Raw genomic sequence first — 18,965 nt, forward strand, 5'->3', positions numbered from 1 at the left:
CGTTTTATACGTGTCAATTATCAGCGCATTACACACACCGTCAATAGAAGATTTCTATAAAAGCCGCACATATAAAATAAATAAGATACTTAGACGTACAAAAAAACTTTTGTGTACGTTTATTAGAAATGCTCTTTCAATAAAATTCTTTCAATGAATTCTATTTATATTCATTTACTTTTTTATTTTTTTATTTCTTTCAAATATTAATCATAATCACTTTCGCCTTAATTAATATACTCCAATTCAGTCGCTTTCTTCTGATAAGAAACTGTCTAAAATAAGATTTAATTATACATCTGTAAGTATAATCAATTTCTTCCGCAGAAAATAAATCTCTTAATTCAAAGAACACGGAGAAAAAAATTTACCTCTCACAACTCTACAAGATCGTTCTGAGACTATAACAAATTTTTGGCAATCTGTTTAATAATTTTTTTTACGATTTAGCATTGATAATTTAATAAATAAATGCGGCAGAACGAATTTATATTGCCAACAATAATTGTATATGACAAATAAGAATAGTATTATAATAGAAATAAAATAATAATAGAACTTATATTACAAATAAAAATTATTTGTAAAATAAAAATATGGTCGTCACAAAATTATCTTATTTTCTTAATTATATCAATAAATACTCTCAACAACTTTGAGTTATCAGAACTAAATAACATTTTGTTACTGTAACTCTACAACGAACTGTAAACTGTGTATAGTTGTGGTAACTCTACAGTTAGGTTACCAGAACGAAATTTTTTTTTTCTGTGAAGGTTAACTTTATTTTTCTCCGCTAATTGATTAAGAATAAATGGCTTTTTGGTCATGTAAAACTCTTTTGAGATTTTCAAACAATTTAATTGAGTTGAAGTATCGATTGGTTGCCATTTAAAAGGAAGAATTTTAGATATTGTTGGAGTTGGATCACTGTCAAAAAGTCAATGTTAGATTGATCAATAAAATTATTATTTCGCTTGAAATACGTACCCAGTTTTGACAAAATTACTCCATAGATCCAAAAATCGTTGGTGGTTCAAAAACTCAATAGAGTCGGGCGCGTAAGGTTTAAGTCCAAATTTTGTGAACCACTTTGGATAAAATATGTAAGGCAAGTCTTCAACATGACATGTTCCTAATAATTAAAAACAAAATTTTTTTAATTGAAAAATAGATCATTTCTTAACTAAACTCTGTTTACCTTCTATATCAATTCTCAGTATTTTCTGCATAATAGATGTCTTTTTAGAATAAAAGTCAAATTTGTACATATAAGTTGGCACCTCCGTAATTTGGGACTGAATTTTAATAGCTCGTTGAATATCAATCACAAAGTGTGCAGCAGTTATTAAATTCAAATAATCTTTTATATTTCGCGGTGAAATTTCCTTATCATCCATGAAAAATTGTTTTAAATCTTTGTATGTGATATTTAGGTTTTCCAAATTTTTTTTTGAGTGCGGATGTATCAGTAGTTCTTCTTGGTTATCATTTATTTCCCGATAATTTTCATCTTTAATTTCTGGAAAAACACTTTTCTTTATCTTCTTACTCTCTCATTGCATCAATAAATTAATCAAAAAACTGTACCGGAAAGATTATATATTCCTTCATGAGCAACGTGGCCGATAATACACGGTACTTTGATGCCTGACATAGCTGCTTCTTCTACTGGAACTTTTAAAAATGGATTTTCTGATTTTGAATCTACTGACGGCCCGAAGTGATTTATGAGAAACATTCTGTCCTAAAATAGTCATTTAATTTATTTATCCAAAAAATCAAATCATAAACTGAAAAAAAAAATCAACGGAAAATCTCCAGATCTTGCTTAAAATTTTGGATACCTTCCATGTACAGAGTGATTCCTGAGCTTTTATTAGCTCATAGAGGTCGATCTTTCGCAGAAACTCGACCAACTTTTTTGGATCAGTGATCCTATCTCTAAGTTTCGCTGATACTTTTTCAGCTTTTTCCTTCATGTCATCCGGCGCACGAGCCCACGGATTGATAGCGACGCCACTTTGCATGATGACTTTATGAAATAACCCTAATTAAAAAAAACTATTAGTGGTTCAATCTATTTTATATGACTAATTATGTATTAATAACCTTGAGCAAGTGGAGAAAGAGCTAAATAATGAGCGGATGCACCCCCTGCACTCAAGCCCCAAAGTGTGATATTATTTGGATCCCCACCAAATTTTGAAATATTCTGCTTCAGCCACTTTAAAGCTTCTACTAGGTCTTTGAGTCCTTGATTTCCGGATGCTTCTTCATCGTCTAGGTTCAGAAAACCTGCAACCAATTTTTTAATCATTTTTAAAGACTATTTCTTTAATTTTTTTCAACATAGTAAGTTCAACATTAAAAATTCATATCGACCTAGAATTCCAACACGGTAATTGAGAGTTACTACAACGATGTCTTTTTCCACAAGATAATCTGGACCAAAAATGTCATCGTCGCCAGATCCACAAACGAAATTTCCACCGTGTATGCAAACTATAACAGCTCTCGGTACCTCTGGGTTCAATTTCGTTGTAAAAACATTGAGATACAAACAATCTTCCTTTCCACTTATTTTCCTGTTGATCCAAATAACTTGCGCGCATTTATTGCCATATTTAATCGCATCTCTAATTCCAGACCACGTTTCAACTGGTTCTGGATCCTAATCATCAAATTATATTTTTACAGTGTCAAAAGTTTAAATTAATATGTTGTCTATACAAACCTTGAATCGTAACTTTCCAACTGGTGGCTTCGCATACGGAATCGCGCGAAATGCGAAAAAACTTTTTCCATTGATATTATCTTCTTTGATTCCTCGCAGCAGTCCTTGCTGCACTTCAATTATAGGATTTTTCCAAATTAATCTCGTCTGAGAAATATGAGTGAGGGTATTTTTATTCGTGGGCAGAAAAATTTTTTTTGATTTTAAAATTTTTTTCATAAAGTCTGAAACAGTTTTGGTCAAAGAAAACATTTTTATTCTATGCTCAAAAAATTTTTTTCTACAATTTATTTCTATTTCTATCTCTGGCCTTGGCATATAAATGAATAAATAAATATTTCTGTTTGGTCAAAAAATGATAACACTCGAAGAAACTCGATCTAACTAAGTCAATAGTTATTTTATAATTTTTTATATATTTAATTATCTTAGTTAATTGACATTTTATTTATTTACAGTCTTACTGAGAACTTTATTTATTTTCAGGAAGGTATTAAAGTTTACGACTCGGCTTATAAATAACATTAATTATTATTTTATAATAAATTCAAATTACTCGGGATTTACAGTTATAGTGACAGTTTTTAAGTAACAATAATAATTTACTTTTTGTTTGATTATTGTAAACTATACTACCAATATTAATTGTTGAAAAAAAATCAAAAATATTAATCATAACTTCTTAAAAATAAAATAAAAATAATTAATCAATAAATAAAAATATGTACTAAATTCCTGGTAAGAGTATAAAACTCATTTTCTTTTTTAAAGAAATTTATAAAAAGTAATGATAACTAATAATAAATATAAAAAAAAATAAACAATCACCGAATCTTTTTATTGCAAAAAAAAATAAGTACCGTACTTAATCTTCAACTTGATTTATTTTTCTCTAAATTCACCATCCAGTTTTTTCAATTACTCACTCTTTCTGTATATAATACTATCAAAAAAAAGAAAAACGAATAAATAGAAGCGCATATATACTGAGGTCTAGTTGCCTCCATAAATAATTACACATGCACTCATATTTACTTGCAACAGCTTTTCGAAGCACGCGTGTTGAGTTTCCACACACACATACACATACCGAGATATTTAAACACACGCATGGCTCATACTCATTAAAGGTACGTAAGCACAAAAACACTTACACACATTAAGCTGAATATAACTGGTACCATAGCGATTCCCGGCGTACACATTGAAGCTCTTTTCGTTAAGCCTTCTCCTTTGGATGGTGGATGCGGTCAGACGGAAGGGGTTGAGAGGGTAAGAGAGTGAACGGGGTTGCGGGGCCGCTGAAATGAGAGAAAGGGAGCTTGGAAAGGGTGGCCGACGTCAAGTGGGGAGGGATAGAGGCGGCCTTTAATTAACAGAAAGTGGTTCATTAGAGCTTATTCATTAGAGAGAGCGCGCGTAATTAGCAAACTCCACCCTTTCTCCAAACCTCCTTTCGCGTTTCACCCTCTACACACTTTCATCCCTCAGTTCTTCCTCTCACTTTTACCCACTCTCTCACATCATCTTTCAAATCTCTTCGATACTTCTTTGCTCTCTGTATGGCTTCAGAGTCTTAATTCTTTCTTTTATTTATTTTTACTCTTATTTTATCATTTTTATTTTTATTGCCAAAAAATTATGTTGTTACTTTTCAAAAATTGTGAAAAACAATTTTTTTTTAATTTCTTTAATTATTTAACATATTATAATTTTACTAACAGCTTACGAAATTTGAACAAATTTATAAATGTTTTATTTAACTATCGATTATGTTTCTTCAAAGTGCTAAAAGATGGCGACAGTAGAATACTTATGCCACAAATATAATTGAAAACGACGTTTCTTAGGTTAAAAAAGATGTTTTTTGAAAAAAAAAAAACACCTATAAAATAAAGAATTATTAAAATATTAAAGTTTAAAATTTTTAAATGAAAAATTTTTGTGACAATATAATTTTTAGTTATTCATTCAACTGATTATTTTTTTATGAATGATCCAGAGAATAATTGTATTAATTATAAAAAAATGATTATCCTATGATAAATCTTGGTAACAAGAGCTTTAGATATACTTATGACTATTATATATATCTAACCAGCAACATCATTACGGAACTAAACGTCGTCCCAGACTGGGACTTAGAGGTACTGGGAAAGAGGGAAAAAGAGTAACGAATGTACATGAAAAGAAATGACAACGTGGTCAAGAAAAAAAAAAAAAAAGGAAGTAAAACTTCTAATTACCGTGGAGCGACGCGGCGGCGATCTAATGAAGTGACCTCAGGCAAAAACAAACTTTTTAAAGTAACAAGACCGATTTATTATAAAATGTTTACATCGCCGTTCTGAAAAACACTGGAAAGTTATTGTGATTATTTAAACTTCTGTCTATTATTTTGTCTATAAAAAATTAAATTGAAACATATACCAATTTGCGTGGTAGATAGTTTGCGTTTTTTGTTACCTGCTGATGGATTACGAGTGCATGTCGTTATTTATTTAATTGAATTCCTCTAGAATATTTATTTTGATTGTGTACTCATTAAACTTTTAACGACACCGAATCTTTGTGTATTTATAAGAGCAGAGATTATTATTATTATTATTATTTTGTATGTTGTTTTAAATATTTTATGTAAAGAAACTTTTCAAATTGTAGCACTAATTAGCCTACTGACGAGCTTATGTTTTTTTTATAAATAAATATGTGTGTATATATTAGAGTATCATATGCATCAGTCGAGACGACGGAGTCAGGTATGCATATCCAATTAAGGTATCATAAGTTTGCATTTAAAACATAAATATATTTTTATTTTCTCAAAAAAATTTTTATATAAACTTAATGCATAAAATTTTTTTACTATACTGTATGTTATTACTTTTAACGCAAACATCACTGATAAATTAGTGCGAAAAAAATTAATTATGCGGCTCATACAAAATCGACAATCAAATCAATTAAGTTGTGAAACAGTTTCAATTATTTTCCAATCAGAATAAGAAATAAATGATTAAACAATCCTAGTAATTAATAAAAAGTTAATTAACTCTCAATTAAAATTTCAGTAATTAAACAAAAAATATTAAAAGTTGTAATTGTCTTAATTAATAAATTCCCTTTCGTTCACTTCAATCTCTTTCATCTGCAGTAATTAAAAAAAATCCACCGATTTAATTATTAATTATCAGTAGTAAATTGAATTGTTATTTTGCTTTTACTGAAATAAAATAAATAAATAATTCCGCTGCTTCCATTTGTAATTACGTAATTGCAGTTGCTAAATGAAAAAATTAGGATATAACGGGACATTATTATAAAAAAAAATTTTTTTTTTCTGTCAAAGAATTATTTCTAAATATTTTGCATTAAAAGGAGGGTAAGATGATTTAGGAACAATTTTTAAATATGTTCAAGAACAAAAGTTTACTCTGTGTGATTTTTTTTATTCTTTATCTCGTCAATAAATTTAATTTAAACTTAACAAATACCATAAAAAATTGAAATACCAGACAACAAACAGAGAGATAATTAAAGATTTTGGATTCACGGTAACAAGTAATTCTTACTCTCTCTTTTATTCATTAAGTCTTATTCACTTGAACTTTCTAAAACCCTCCTTAAAGAGCAAGGGAGCAAGGGACCAAGGACCTTATTCCTCCGGCTGTACCGTTGTCTCCTTTTTCTTTGGCTGTTACTTCTCGTCCCTTCGCCGAGTCAAATAAGATTGACGTGTCCTCGGGTCTGTTTTGTTTTTAATTAATTGAACGTTTCTGCGCCTGCGTCTGCGTTTACTCCTCCTCTATTATATATACACACCGCAACATAACAGAAGAGCAGAGCAGAGCACACCACAATACGGGTCTCGTGCGTCCTAAATTGGCAGGACGGCATTCTAATGCAACGGCTGAGGTTGAGACTGGGCTGAGGGACAGGATATCTCAAGAGGCGCAAAAAAAGCTTCGTTACCTTCCACCCAAGTTCACCGCTGAATTCTTTTCCTTCCTCACTTTATTTTATTTTTTATTCCTTCGTTATACACTCTTTATCTACTCCCTGTATCCCCGTGTCCTTTTTCCAGTTAAGTGTCTCTGCCTTCCTTCTCTCCTCGTTATACAGCCACGACTTAACTATGAGTAAATAAATAAATATATACATATACGCACGCTTTACATACATATGTTTGTATAAAATGCGAAACAAAGAGAGGAAGATTCGGGGGATGAGTTTGCTCGTGAAATTGGGAATAAATCGAATACTACTTAAATAGTCAGACCCGCCAGAATTAAATCGCCGCCCGCTAGATGCTCAATTAAGGAAATTTATTTTACCGAATACGAATGTCCGACACGACGAAAACCGTAGGGTCAGGTGGTCAGTGTAAGGATGGTTAATCGGTGCATCTATCTCCACTGTTATGCTTGGTCTAAAGGATTTAAGGAACCGAGAAATTGCGATGTAGATAGCGCCAGAGACCAATGCCACCAGTAATTGACGGATGCCTGCCCTACCAATCATTGTCTGATCTTAAATCTGAGATTCAATCATGGTAATTAGGATCGCTGTTATATATATATATATATATATATATATATATATATATATATATATATATATATATATATATATATATATATATATATATATATATTAGGGTGCTTTAAAATTTAATCTCTAAAAGTACCCAGTACACAGAAAAAAAAATTAACTTGATTCAAGAGAAAAATTCTTGAACCAAGAATATAATTTTGAAAAGGGTACACTGATAAAAGGATTTGTTTATAGTTAAAAATATTTGTTAATATTTAACAAATCATTTATTAGAGACCACTTTTTAGTCCTTAACAAATATTTCTTAGTATTTAAAAAGATTTATTAATATTTAATAAATGAATATCAGATTTATTAAATACAAACAAATCATTTTAAATACTAAGAAATATTTGTTTGATACTAAAAAATGGTCTCTAATAAATGATTTGTTAACTATTAACAAATATTTTTTTAATACAAATAAATCCTTCTATCAGTGTAATTGTCTTGAATCAAGACGAAAAATTCTTGAATTAAGTAAAATTTCCTTAAATCTAGAATTTTTCTACTCAAACCAAGAATATTAAGCTCTTCAAAAATATAAGTATACTTGATTCAAGAACATTTTTTTTTCTGTGTAACCTTTTAAAATTGGAATTTTTAGTTCCGCTTTTAGCAGGAATTAGATTTGGGCATTTCCTGAGATATTTTGATGTGTCAGGATTTATTTGATGCTCACATAATTGTTTAACAGGAGTTTTGTTCAAGCAATTTTTTGGAATTCAAAAATTTCCAAATTTGGCCAAACGAAATTCCTATTAAAAAATTCTGTGAATATCAAATAAATTGTGACACACGAAAATATATCAGAAAATGCCCAAATACAGCTCCTGTTAAATGCGAAACTCAAAATTTCAATTTTAAAAGGTTGCTTTCGAAGATTAAATTTTGACGCACCCTAATAAATTTATTCTTGGCTTATTATTTACTTCAGGAGCTTAATTAACCATTTAAATACTTCAAATATTCATCATTTATAAAGTTGAGATAATTAATAAACAATTAGTTAAAATTCAACTTGATGACTATAATAATAATAATAATAATAATAATAATAATAATAATAATATGGATGATAATGGCCATGCAGTGTAGACTATGATGAAGTTTAAACATTGTTGGAACGATAATTATCGGTAGTGAAATATCAATTTCACAATATCAAGTAACATCAATATACTTCTTCACCGTCGATAATTAATCAAGCTGCCTAATTGGATGGCTAATGATGAACAGTTCGTCAATGTAACAACGTTCAACTCGACATCGATGCACCAAAAATAACCGAATAAAAAGCACGGCCCTTTTTCACCCGCTGGCTTTTCAACTATACTCAATTCATCTATACAATATTTCAAAATACACAACACCCAATAGCTCTCTTCCCTCTTTGCTGATCCCTCAACTCTTCCTCTCCCTTTAACCATCCCTTCATCTAACCGTATCAATACCCGGCTATATACATTTACATATTGAACATTTGGTTCAACTGCAATTCCATCATGTCAATCAATTCTGTATCCAATTAAATCTTACATTATTTTATTGAGTCGATATACATCCCCCATTCATTATTATCAATACATCACACACAGTTCCACATATCAATGCCCCTTTCAATAAAAATAAATTTAATTTGATCTATAAATAATTGCCATTGAATTTCATTCCATCGGCTCTATTCTCTTCTTTTGTCCAATTAATTAATGCAATATTTATTATTTTATTTCACACGTACAAATCATTGAAAAATAATCATACTTAATACTCTTTATTCTATTTAATAAATCTAAATTATTCTACACATTATACATTATACACACGGAAAAAAAAATTTCATTCTGGTAACCTAACTGTAGAGTTACCATAACTATACAAAGTTTACTGTTCGTTGTAGAGTTACAGTAACAAAATATTATTTAGTTCTGATAACTCAATGTTGTTGAGCTCTCAGAGCTCTACGGGATCGTTCTCAGAGCCAAACGGTATAGTTGGGAGCACTCTACGTTGCGCAGTAGTGGAGTGCGCTGACATATTTCATAACCTTCTAAAATGACAAACAGAATTATTTTGTTACTCATCCATATTATTAAAAATATATGAGGACAATTAAGTTTCCAGTTTATTTATTTAAGGAAATAGGTTTTTTTTTTTGTCAAATTGAATTTCGTTAGAACAGTTTTGTATTTATGGTTTTTCAAGGTTCATTCGCAGTGACTGTTAATTTAATTTATTAGCTGAATATATTGTGATAAGTAATAAGTTATCGGAATACATTAACTTAAAAAGACTCCATTTAACACAAAATAAAATTTGTTTTCGTTTATTTATCTCTTCTTGTGCATATACGGTAGTGATTTTATGTCCAATATTTATTGATATAATTAAGAAAATAAGATAATTTTGTGACGACCATATTTTTATTTTACAAATAATTTTTATTTGTAATATAAGTTCTATTATTATTTTATTTCTATTATAATACTATTCTTATTTGTCATATACAATTATTGTTGGCAATATAAATTCGTTCTGCCGCATTTATTTATTAAATTATCAATGCTAAATCGTAAAAAAAATTATTAAACAGATTGCCAAAAATTTGTTATAGTCTCAGAACGATCCTGTAGAGTTGTGAGAGGTAAATAACGTTCAGCTCTCAGAGCTCAACGATGTAGATTTGCAGGAGCCAAACAGTATTGTTACCATAAGAATACGTTAACCTACTGGAACTTTTTATAACTAACTAACTACTATAGAGTTCCTATAGCAAAATTTTTTTCTCCATGCACTATACATTAAGGAATTAAAAATGCTGATCAAGTAATAGCTGGTGGGATTACTCTTCAAATTGTAAGAAGCCTTTCTGCTGGAATTTGCAATACATACCATCATTTATATTAATATAAGTATAAGTAGAGTATGTGAGTTTATGAAGAGTGAATAAATAACAGAAAACATAAGACTTATGATGTCGTTGAGCTTTTACAAATAGCGAGACAGTAAAAATGTGTGAATCCCAAGACACTTTGCAGCTTACATAATGACTGGTATTTTTTTTATCTTCCTTTGTACCGACATCCAAGTCCCACATCTAACTGCTTCCAGAATAATGTATAATAACAGAGTAGCACATTAGACAATATTACTTTTGGGACGTTGTTTATATTCGAAATAATATAAAACAGCTTTTTAATCCTACCACTATTTTACAATTCACCACCTACGATAGAAAAATTCTCTCAGATTAAAAACTAATATTTATTTAACTAAATTAAACTTTTCGCTTTTTATCTTTGTTTAAAATTGATATTAATAATCATTTTATCCGAAAAAATAAATAAATTAAAATAAATTAGAGTGTTTTTGAGCTTGATTCAAATTTATTACTAAAGTGTATTGAGATAATTTCCCTCGATGGTTGGGAATTGTTTGGAGGTAAAAGAAGCGACTGAAAGAAAGGTCGCGTTGTGCGGGAGGAAACAACGGGGTAAAAAATAATAAACAAAAAATACCTAAAGATAGTGAGTAGTGGAAGGAGTAAAAAGAATAAGATCCTCGAGTTCTGTGGTAAGTTGTGTGTTGAACTCGGAGGGTGTTGGTCATTAGTTGATTGGCTACCAGACAACTCTACTCTTCTCTACTCTAGTCTACTTTATTTTACTGCACTCTTTCACTTAAAGTAGTATCACAGACATTACAACGACTGTGTGGGTGTCGCTCTTTGTTAGCACCTTGATAAAAGTCTTAAGTGAAAGTCACCAGATTGTCAGTAGATTCTGTGAAACTGTTTTTTTTATATTAAATATAACATATGAAATAAAAAAAATTTTTTAAAATACAAAAGTGCATGTCTTACAGCTTCGCGCTATAAGATGTGCAATAATATACAAGATATGTAATGCATATTACTTAAAAATTAATTTTTAATTGGCAGTGAATTTTTACTGGCTTGTGAATGACAGGATTACGTGCCAGTACTGATATAATGGAATAAATAATCGTGTAAATAGCAACAGAAGGCAAGGGAGAGAACAAGGGGTCTAAACACTGGAGAATCGCTAAAAAAATGAAATAAAATCAAGAGAAAAAATAAATAAACACCGCTCAGATAAAATTGAAGCACGTATCGAAGCGATACGTTATTGGAACACGTTTTATGAACTGAATAAAATATCGCTAGACAAAAGTATAGTACCGGGGCTATTTATCGTGAGTTATTGTTTCGCATTACCGAGAATTGCTTTTTGAATTAGTTTTAAATATGAAAAATAAAAAAATTTTATCTATCCTTTTTATGGCGAAGGATTAAACAATACAAAAGTCTTCTTCAGTAAGGATGAAAAAAAATAATTACAAGAAGTATTACTAATTTATCTATCTAGAATTAATAAACTTCAAATGTAAAAATTAAAAAATTATTAATTATTAAAATTTAGCCTAAAATTATATATAGTGAATTTAAACATTTTTTTTTTTAATTTCTAATAAGAAATAATTCTTTAAAAATTAAAAAAGTATTATATTTTATTCACTCCATGTTTTTTTCTTACTAAAACTTAATTTTTTTATAAGAAATAACTTGTCAAATATTAATAAAAAATAATGTTTTTAAAACATATTGTTGACGAGGTTTTTAGTATATTTAATTGGATATGGTTCATTTTATTTATTACGGACTTTAAATATAAAAATAAGAAAATTTTTTTTTGTATATTAAAAATGTCATAAGCAGTAATTTTTTGTAAATTAAGGACTATGTCTTTTTATACTGTAAAATTTTAAGGTATTTATTAATTTATTTTTTTTATATTTGTATTGAGTTTTTAATTTGACATAAAAATTGTTAATTATTTATTTGTTTGTAAACACATAGGTGCCTGATGATGTCAGAATAAAACTGACGAAACGTCGCATGTTAAAATAAATGAAATAAAAAACATAACATCATTTTGGTCTACAACATCCTGATTTAAATTAATTATCGAAGAATTTAGACCTGATTAAAGCATTAATTACATTACTATTATGATTTATGTTTGTTATTATTTAAAAATATTGTGTAAGCATGTTTATATTTTTTTTACTGGTAAAATAAATGAACAAAAATGACGAGTCAAGTAATTACTTATGACCCTAATCCTGCAGTAGTAGTATCAGAAACAATCAGTTAGAATGTAGGGATAGTAATCCAGGCATCTTGTTGACTGAATCACGGGTTTCCACTTGTCTAAAATGACGTGATGTCTGTGGGACTGAGTAGTGTGGTCATGGTAAGAGTAATAGTAATAGTAATAGTAATCGTGGTATGGTCGAGTATATTGTATACAGCGGCAGAGTAGACGGACTTGGTCCTTTGCCGTGCAAGGCAATATGTTAATCAAAGCACGAGTGATAGCCGGAGTTGGGTACAATTTGCAGTAATGGCCTAATGCGATCTATAGATATATCTTACAGTTGTAGAGAGTACGACGCCGGTATCGAGTCACGGTAAGTGGATTACCAAGTTGGTGGTGAGAGAAACCACCCTCATCCTCATCCTCATTGTCCCTCCCCGCCCTCGATCTACAAGGACATTGTATCGTCTGTCTTCTTGTGACAAACTGCACTCCAAGTACACCGACCGATATCATACATTTTATCTTTTTTTATCGGCGCGCATCAAATAAATTCAATAAAGCCCGTTGGAAAATTTATTTTTAGCGGATTAAAAATTATATAAATTAAAAAGTATTTATTGTAATGGAAAACTTCCAAGATATTTTTTTTTATCTCACAGAAAATTGAATTTAATTTTTTAATTCAGTAATTTAAAAATTAAACACTGAAAAGCAGTGACGGAGGAGAAAAATAAAAGTATTAATAAAATAAAAAATTATAAAATTTCCGTATATATGATTACGTTTGATTGTTAAAAAGCGTCGAGTCGTAATTGCAGCCGCAAGCTTCTCGCATCGTCAAATATACATGCCCAGAGTAAAAGAATTGAAATCCTTGCAACTATTTTTTTATTTTTTTTATTTTTTCCCTCTAGTTCTTTTATTTCTATTTAGATTTTTTATTGTCAGATCCTCCTGGCCGGCTCTTCTATTTTATCGGCGAAATGGAAACGTCGAAACAGGAATGACAGGAAGGAGGAATAGAAAGGAAGAGAGGACGAAAGAACGAATACGAAGAGTACCTACCGTTGATTTCCGTGCGTATTCGTACGTCAAGCGTAAGCTCGTTTCTAATTGCGGGAGTAAGCGGAGGAGTGTGCGGCGCTGAACAAAAAATTAAATTCGTTCTATTCCGTAGTGTGTGATGGAAGTAAAGCCGCCGGTGGAAAACTGTATATCGCTCCTTGTCTCATTTATTTTCATTTAACTATCTCGTTCTACAACTGAAAAATTTTAACTCGCAATGCGATGTCTGCAGATATAAAAGCCTAAAACAACATTTACTGCTCGAGTCCAGCTGGACTCGTCTTTTTTATTATTTTTGGCTTTCTTCATCTTTTTCTGTCAAACTATCGCGGAATCTGCTCTCTTTATTGGCGAGTTTTATGTAGGCGGCGTGTACACGGCCAGAAATTAATTAGATTTAGTTCTTTCCCTCATCGGGCGAGCAGGCCGATCTCTCGTCCGCAGCTTTGGTCCTTCTGATTCCCTTTCATCCCTTACTTTTTAATTATTCGCACAAACCGAGCGACCAGCGACGATATTCTCTTTCTCAATTTCGGTCTCTATTCGGCTCACTTTGGGTTTTATCGTGATGGTTAAATCACCAAACCCCGGTACGAGTAACGAGTAACTATACACCACTTAAGCTACACCGGGATAAAATTTTTCTAACGCGTCTCTATCTCTATACGTACACGGTACTCTGCACTCTCGCTCTCGGCGTTTCCGTCACTGAGCACGGTGAATTTACTAAAATCGAGAATTAAAGTCCAAGCCACAGTTAATACGCGACGAAAAGACACGGATTCTAGTGACAAAGTGACGGACAAGTTTTAACCGACGTTGGTTATTGCTATTGCTGTTTTATTCGTTCGTTTATATGTAGTTCGGAAGTAATGCTTTCAACTCATTTCATTAATTCAAATTTACTCTGTGAAAGCTCCTGGAAAGTTATTTTTTTTTTTGTAGTCTAGTCAACAAGTTCAAAAACGTGAAAAATAGAGATAAAGGTCCTAAAAATATGAGCGATGGCTCATTCGATTCGGAATCACCTCTAGAAAAATGTTTTTGAAGGATTTTGGTGCAGGTAAAAAATTGCAATTGTTATTAACAAAATAAGATGGAAAAAAAACGATATTTCGTTTTTTGTTAATAACTCGAAAAATATTAATATTTAAGCAATTTTGAAAAAAGCCCGTTAAAGAGGAGAAAATTTCCAAGAAAAGTCCGTACTCCGGAACTCTATCTCCATTATTTATAATTTTAATTTGACGTTGAAAATAGGGCTCCGCGCGGCTGTTACGGCATGCGCGCGCCGCCGCTAAAGAGAGCTCAGCAATAAAAATAATTTTTTTATAACATAAAATGTGATTTTAAAAATTTGAAAAAATTCTAGTATCTTCTTAACACTTGAAAGAATCGAGCCGCGAAGAAAAAAAAGTTTAATCACCATTTTTGAAAAAGTTATCTAATTGTTAACTAACAAATTTTTTCCCAATCTCCGTTGGCATAAACAATGGGATAAAAGGTATAAATAATTGGCCTATAAATTTTAAACTTCGTGGAGCCCTTTTGATATATATACTTTATAAGATCCTGCGATAAATTTTCATTAAAGTTTATTAATTTGTTAATTATGATTTTTATAACTATTGAAAAATTAAAAATCTAAAAAGTTGATAAAAATTTTTTTCAACTAATATTTAGCTATGCCTGTTTTCACATTAAGCAATGGCAGTAATTAATATAGGTTATGAATTTTTACGTAATTTGTTTATAAAATTGTTTTAAACAAATAGAGAAATTCAATATTTTGAAAAATTTTTTGCTATTTGGTTGTCCACAAAAATTATGATTTTTAAAAAAAAAATTTTTCTTAATTTTAATTTTTAATTGTTTAAAAACGATTTTTCATATTTCGATTGTTTAAACAATTAGTTAAGAAAAAATTTTGCTTTTAAAAATCATAATTTACACTTTTAAATAGTTTGGCAAAAAAAAATTTTTTATTAATTATTTAATTGTTTATTAGTTTAACAATTTGTTATAAACAAATATTGACCAACGTTATATTTTTTTCTGAAGCAGAAAAAATTATAAAACAGCCATATATAAAAAATTCCAAAAAGATTTTCTTTTATTTATTATAATTAATTTTAATATCATACGGTACGGTAATTATCGCCACTACTTGATTTGTCAATTAAAAATTGATATATCTTTTAAACTATCAGAGATACGATAAAGGACATTCAGGTCTTTTTATAGAGAATGAATTTTTCTTTCAGATGGATCTAAGATCAAGTTCGTATCTATTGTTTATTAGCTATTACATGCATTTGTTTATAAAAATTCTGTATTTTTTTGACTTTTTCGTATCTTTTGTGATCTTTAACTTGTTAAATTATGCAGATACAGCAAAAAACCTTCAAACAATTTTGTTAAGGGATTAATTTTCTAACATATTAATTGTTAATCATACTTTTATTGCTAATTGTTTAAACAATATACTTACTGTGTTTGGTGTTCATTTGACTGGAGCTCCGTTGAACATAAATGTATTCTATTTTATTATGTAAAAAATCAAAATTCTTTTTGTGTATATTATTTAAAATTGTTCCCGTGATTTCCTAAACAGTTTAATAGACTTTTCATCGAGATTCTACTTATTTATTGTAATTTTCATCCCAAATTTCTTGTTTTTATTTTATACTATTTTATTAATCTATTTAAAAAATAACTTTTTTTCGGTTAAAGTATATAAGATTTTTTATAATAATGAATTAAGGTGGTTGAATAATAATAAAATTTGTTCGATTACATTTATTATCTTTATTTTTATCCTTTACAGTATTGCAAATAGTTTTTACGGTTTTTATTTTATATTTGACGTTTTCATTTTTTTTCAAAGGAGAAATTCGTGAAGTACTTGGCTCATCAACGTTAGAAGTCCGAGAGACTTCCACCGTTTCTTCAACTGCATTATCCTCTTCTATTTGATCTTCTTCTTCCTTTTCTCCTTCTTCTTCTTCTTCTTCTTCTTCTGAATCAGTATCATCTAATCCATAGATCGATCGTTTGAATTTCTCGTAAGCTAATCGTTTTGTATTTCGCTTTTCTAACTCTTTTTCCGAAATATAATCAAAATCATCATCATCATCTTCTTCATCTTCGTTGGCGTTTTCAGTAAGTTGAACCAGGTCAGTAGCATTTGAACAGCTCTCCCTTTACATTCTTTACATGCTCTAGTACACTTCATCCCAGCTTTTTTGCAACTACAATTTTTGCTGCAATTTGAAGTTGAGCAGCTGCAGTGTACCAGTTTCAGTAAATCTATTGGTGCCAAAGGTTCTGTGGTTCTAATCGGTAGAAAGAGAGTTTCTGTTTTCTGCCATCCCCAGTCTTCAGGATTTTTTAAATTACCAAGCCATGTCTGCACTTGATAATAAGCTCTTAAAGAATGTTGATGTGTAGCAGAAGCTGTTGGTGGTAAAGTTGCCAAATTTACTGCGGTAGAGTTTGTGACACCAGTTGAGAAGCGTTCGATTCTGCACTGGTTAATCGTATCTTCTTTAGCTGCAAATAATTTCAGCATAACTCGCTCTCCAGCTTCTTTTATCTCGCTGACTGACGATTGAGAGTTATAAAACTTTTCTACTTCCTGTTTCAAAATTGGGTCTTTCTGGATGCATTCCAGTAAGCTGTGTTTACCTTTTTCTAAAGATGGAACTTACTGTATCACACCCGGTGAAAGCATGGCTAAATAGTAACAAATTCTTAAATTTAGCGTTTTTATCAGCTTCGTAAATTACATCTGGTGTTTTTAAAATCTTTGGCTTCCACATAGCTATATATTTGTCACTAGGTGCTAAATCGATAATCATTGCAGCCAAATCCACATCTGTGCCTACCACGATAACTTTTTTATCGAACTTCTGTGTTAGTTCTATTGCTGTATGTACTATCAATACATCCGTATCTTCAATTGCTTGGGAAACAGTGAAGCTATCTTTTTGTTGTAAATAATTAATTAGATACTCAACAAATCTCGACTTATTTTTTAGATTTGAAAGGAAGAAGTCTTTATTTCGCGGAATTGGCATATCTTCAGTAAACTTTACCTCTGGAGAAATTTTATTTCGTACTCGTCTGTAGCGCTCATAAGATTTGACCCCAAAGTTGTCGATGTTATAACCATCAAAAACAATTGTAGCATTCGCAGAGTAATGATTGCAAACGTATGCTGAATAATCCTCAAAGACTTTTTGAAATGTTCCATCCTTACGCCAAGTAACTTTATGTAAGAGAAATCCACCATCGATGACGTAATTGTACTCAGAAGGGTCTGGTTTAAAGAATTTTGTAGACTGAAGAGATTTATACAACTCAGACTTATTACTTTCTCTCATTAAGCCTTTATCATTAAATAAGCTCATAGGGAACGGAGCAAGTTCGTGAAGTAAAGCTGTTTTTACAATGTCTTTGTTATTAATCATTGATGCTACAATGCGTTGAAACAAAAGTGTAGTATTGACCGTGATTGGTTCTTCGTCTATTATATTGTCATAAGAATAAAGCAAAAACAGATATAATGTTTAAACAATTAGCAATAAAAGTATGATTAACAATTAATATGTTAGAAAATTAATCCCTTAACAAAATTGTTTGAAGGTTTTTTGCTGTATCTGCATAATTTAACAAGTTAAAGATCACAAAAGATACGAAAAAGTCAAAAAAATACAGAATTTTTATAAACAAATGCATGTAATAGCTAATAAACAATAGATACGAACTTGATCTTAGATCCATCTGAAAGAAAAATTCATTCTCTATAAAAAAGACTTGAATGTCCTTTATCGTATCTCTGATAGTTTAAAAGATATATCAATTTTTTAATTGACAAATCAAGTAGTGGCGATAATTACCGTACCGTATGATATTAAAATTAATTATAATAAATAAAAGAAAATTTTTTTTGGAACTTTTTTATATATGGCTGTTTTTATAATTTTTTTCTGCTTCAGAAAAAAAATATAACGTTGGTCAATATTTGTTTATAACAAATTGTTAAACTAATAAACAATTAAATAATTAATAAAAAAAATTTTTTTTTTGCCAAACTATTTAAAAGTGTAAATTATGATTTTTAAAAGCAAAATTTTTTCTTAACTAATTGTTTAAACAATCGAAATATGAAAAAATCGTTTTTAAACAATTAAAAATTAAAATTAAGAAAAATTTTTTTTTTTAAAAATCATAATTTTTTGTGGACAACCAAATAGCAAAAAAAAATTTTTCAAAAATATTGAATTTCTCTATTTGTTTAAAACAATTTTATAAACAAATTACGTAAAAAATTCATAACCTATATTAATTACTGCCATTGCTTAATGTGAAAACAGGCATAGCTAAATATTAGTTGAAAAAAAAATTTTTATCAACTTTTTTTAGATTTTTAATTTTTCAATAGT

The 18,965-nt window shown here is 29.7% G+C and overlaps 1 protein-coding gene across 1 annotated transcript; it reads right to left on the bottom strand.

Moving 5' to 3' along the window:
* Positions 1 to 246: 246 nt before the first annotated feature.
* LOC123273765 (esterase E4-like) lies at positions 247 to 2,989 on the bottom strand. The gene is made up of 9 exons (XM_044741244.1): positions 2,738 to 2,989; positions 2,386 to 2,674; positions 2,113 to 2,298; positions 1,848 to 2,050; positions 1,591 to 1,747; positions 1,202 to 1,522; positions 991 to 1,135; positions 725 to 930; positions 247 to 275 (listed from the first exon to the last, which is right to left on the bottom strand). The coding sequence occupies exons 1-9, from the start codon at positions 2,987 to 2,989 to the stop codon at positions 247 to 249; spliced, it is 1,788 nt and encodes a 595-aa protein (XP_044597179.1).
* Positions 2,990 to 18,965: the final 15,976 nt, after the last annotated feature.

This window comes from Cotesia glomerata, linkage group LG1 (assembly GCF_020080835.1).
Source record: "Cotesia glomerata isolate CgM1 linkage group LG1, MPM_Cglom_v2.3, whole genome shotgun sequence".
Classification (NCBI taxonomy): Eukaryota; Metazoa; Arthropoda; class Insecta; order Hymenoptera; family Braconidae; genus Cotesia; species Cotesia glomerata.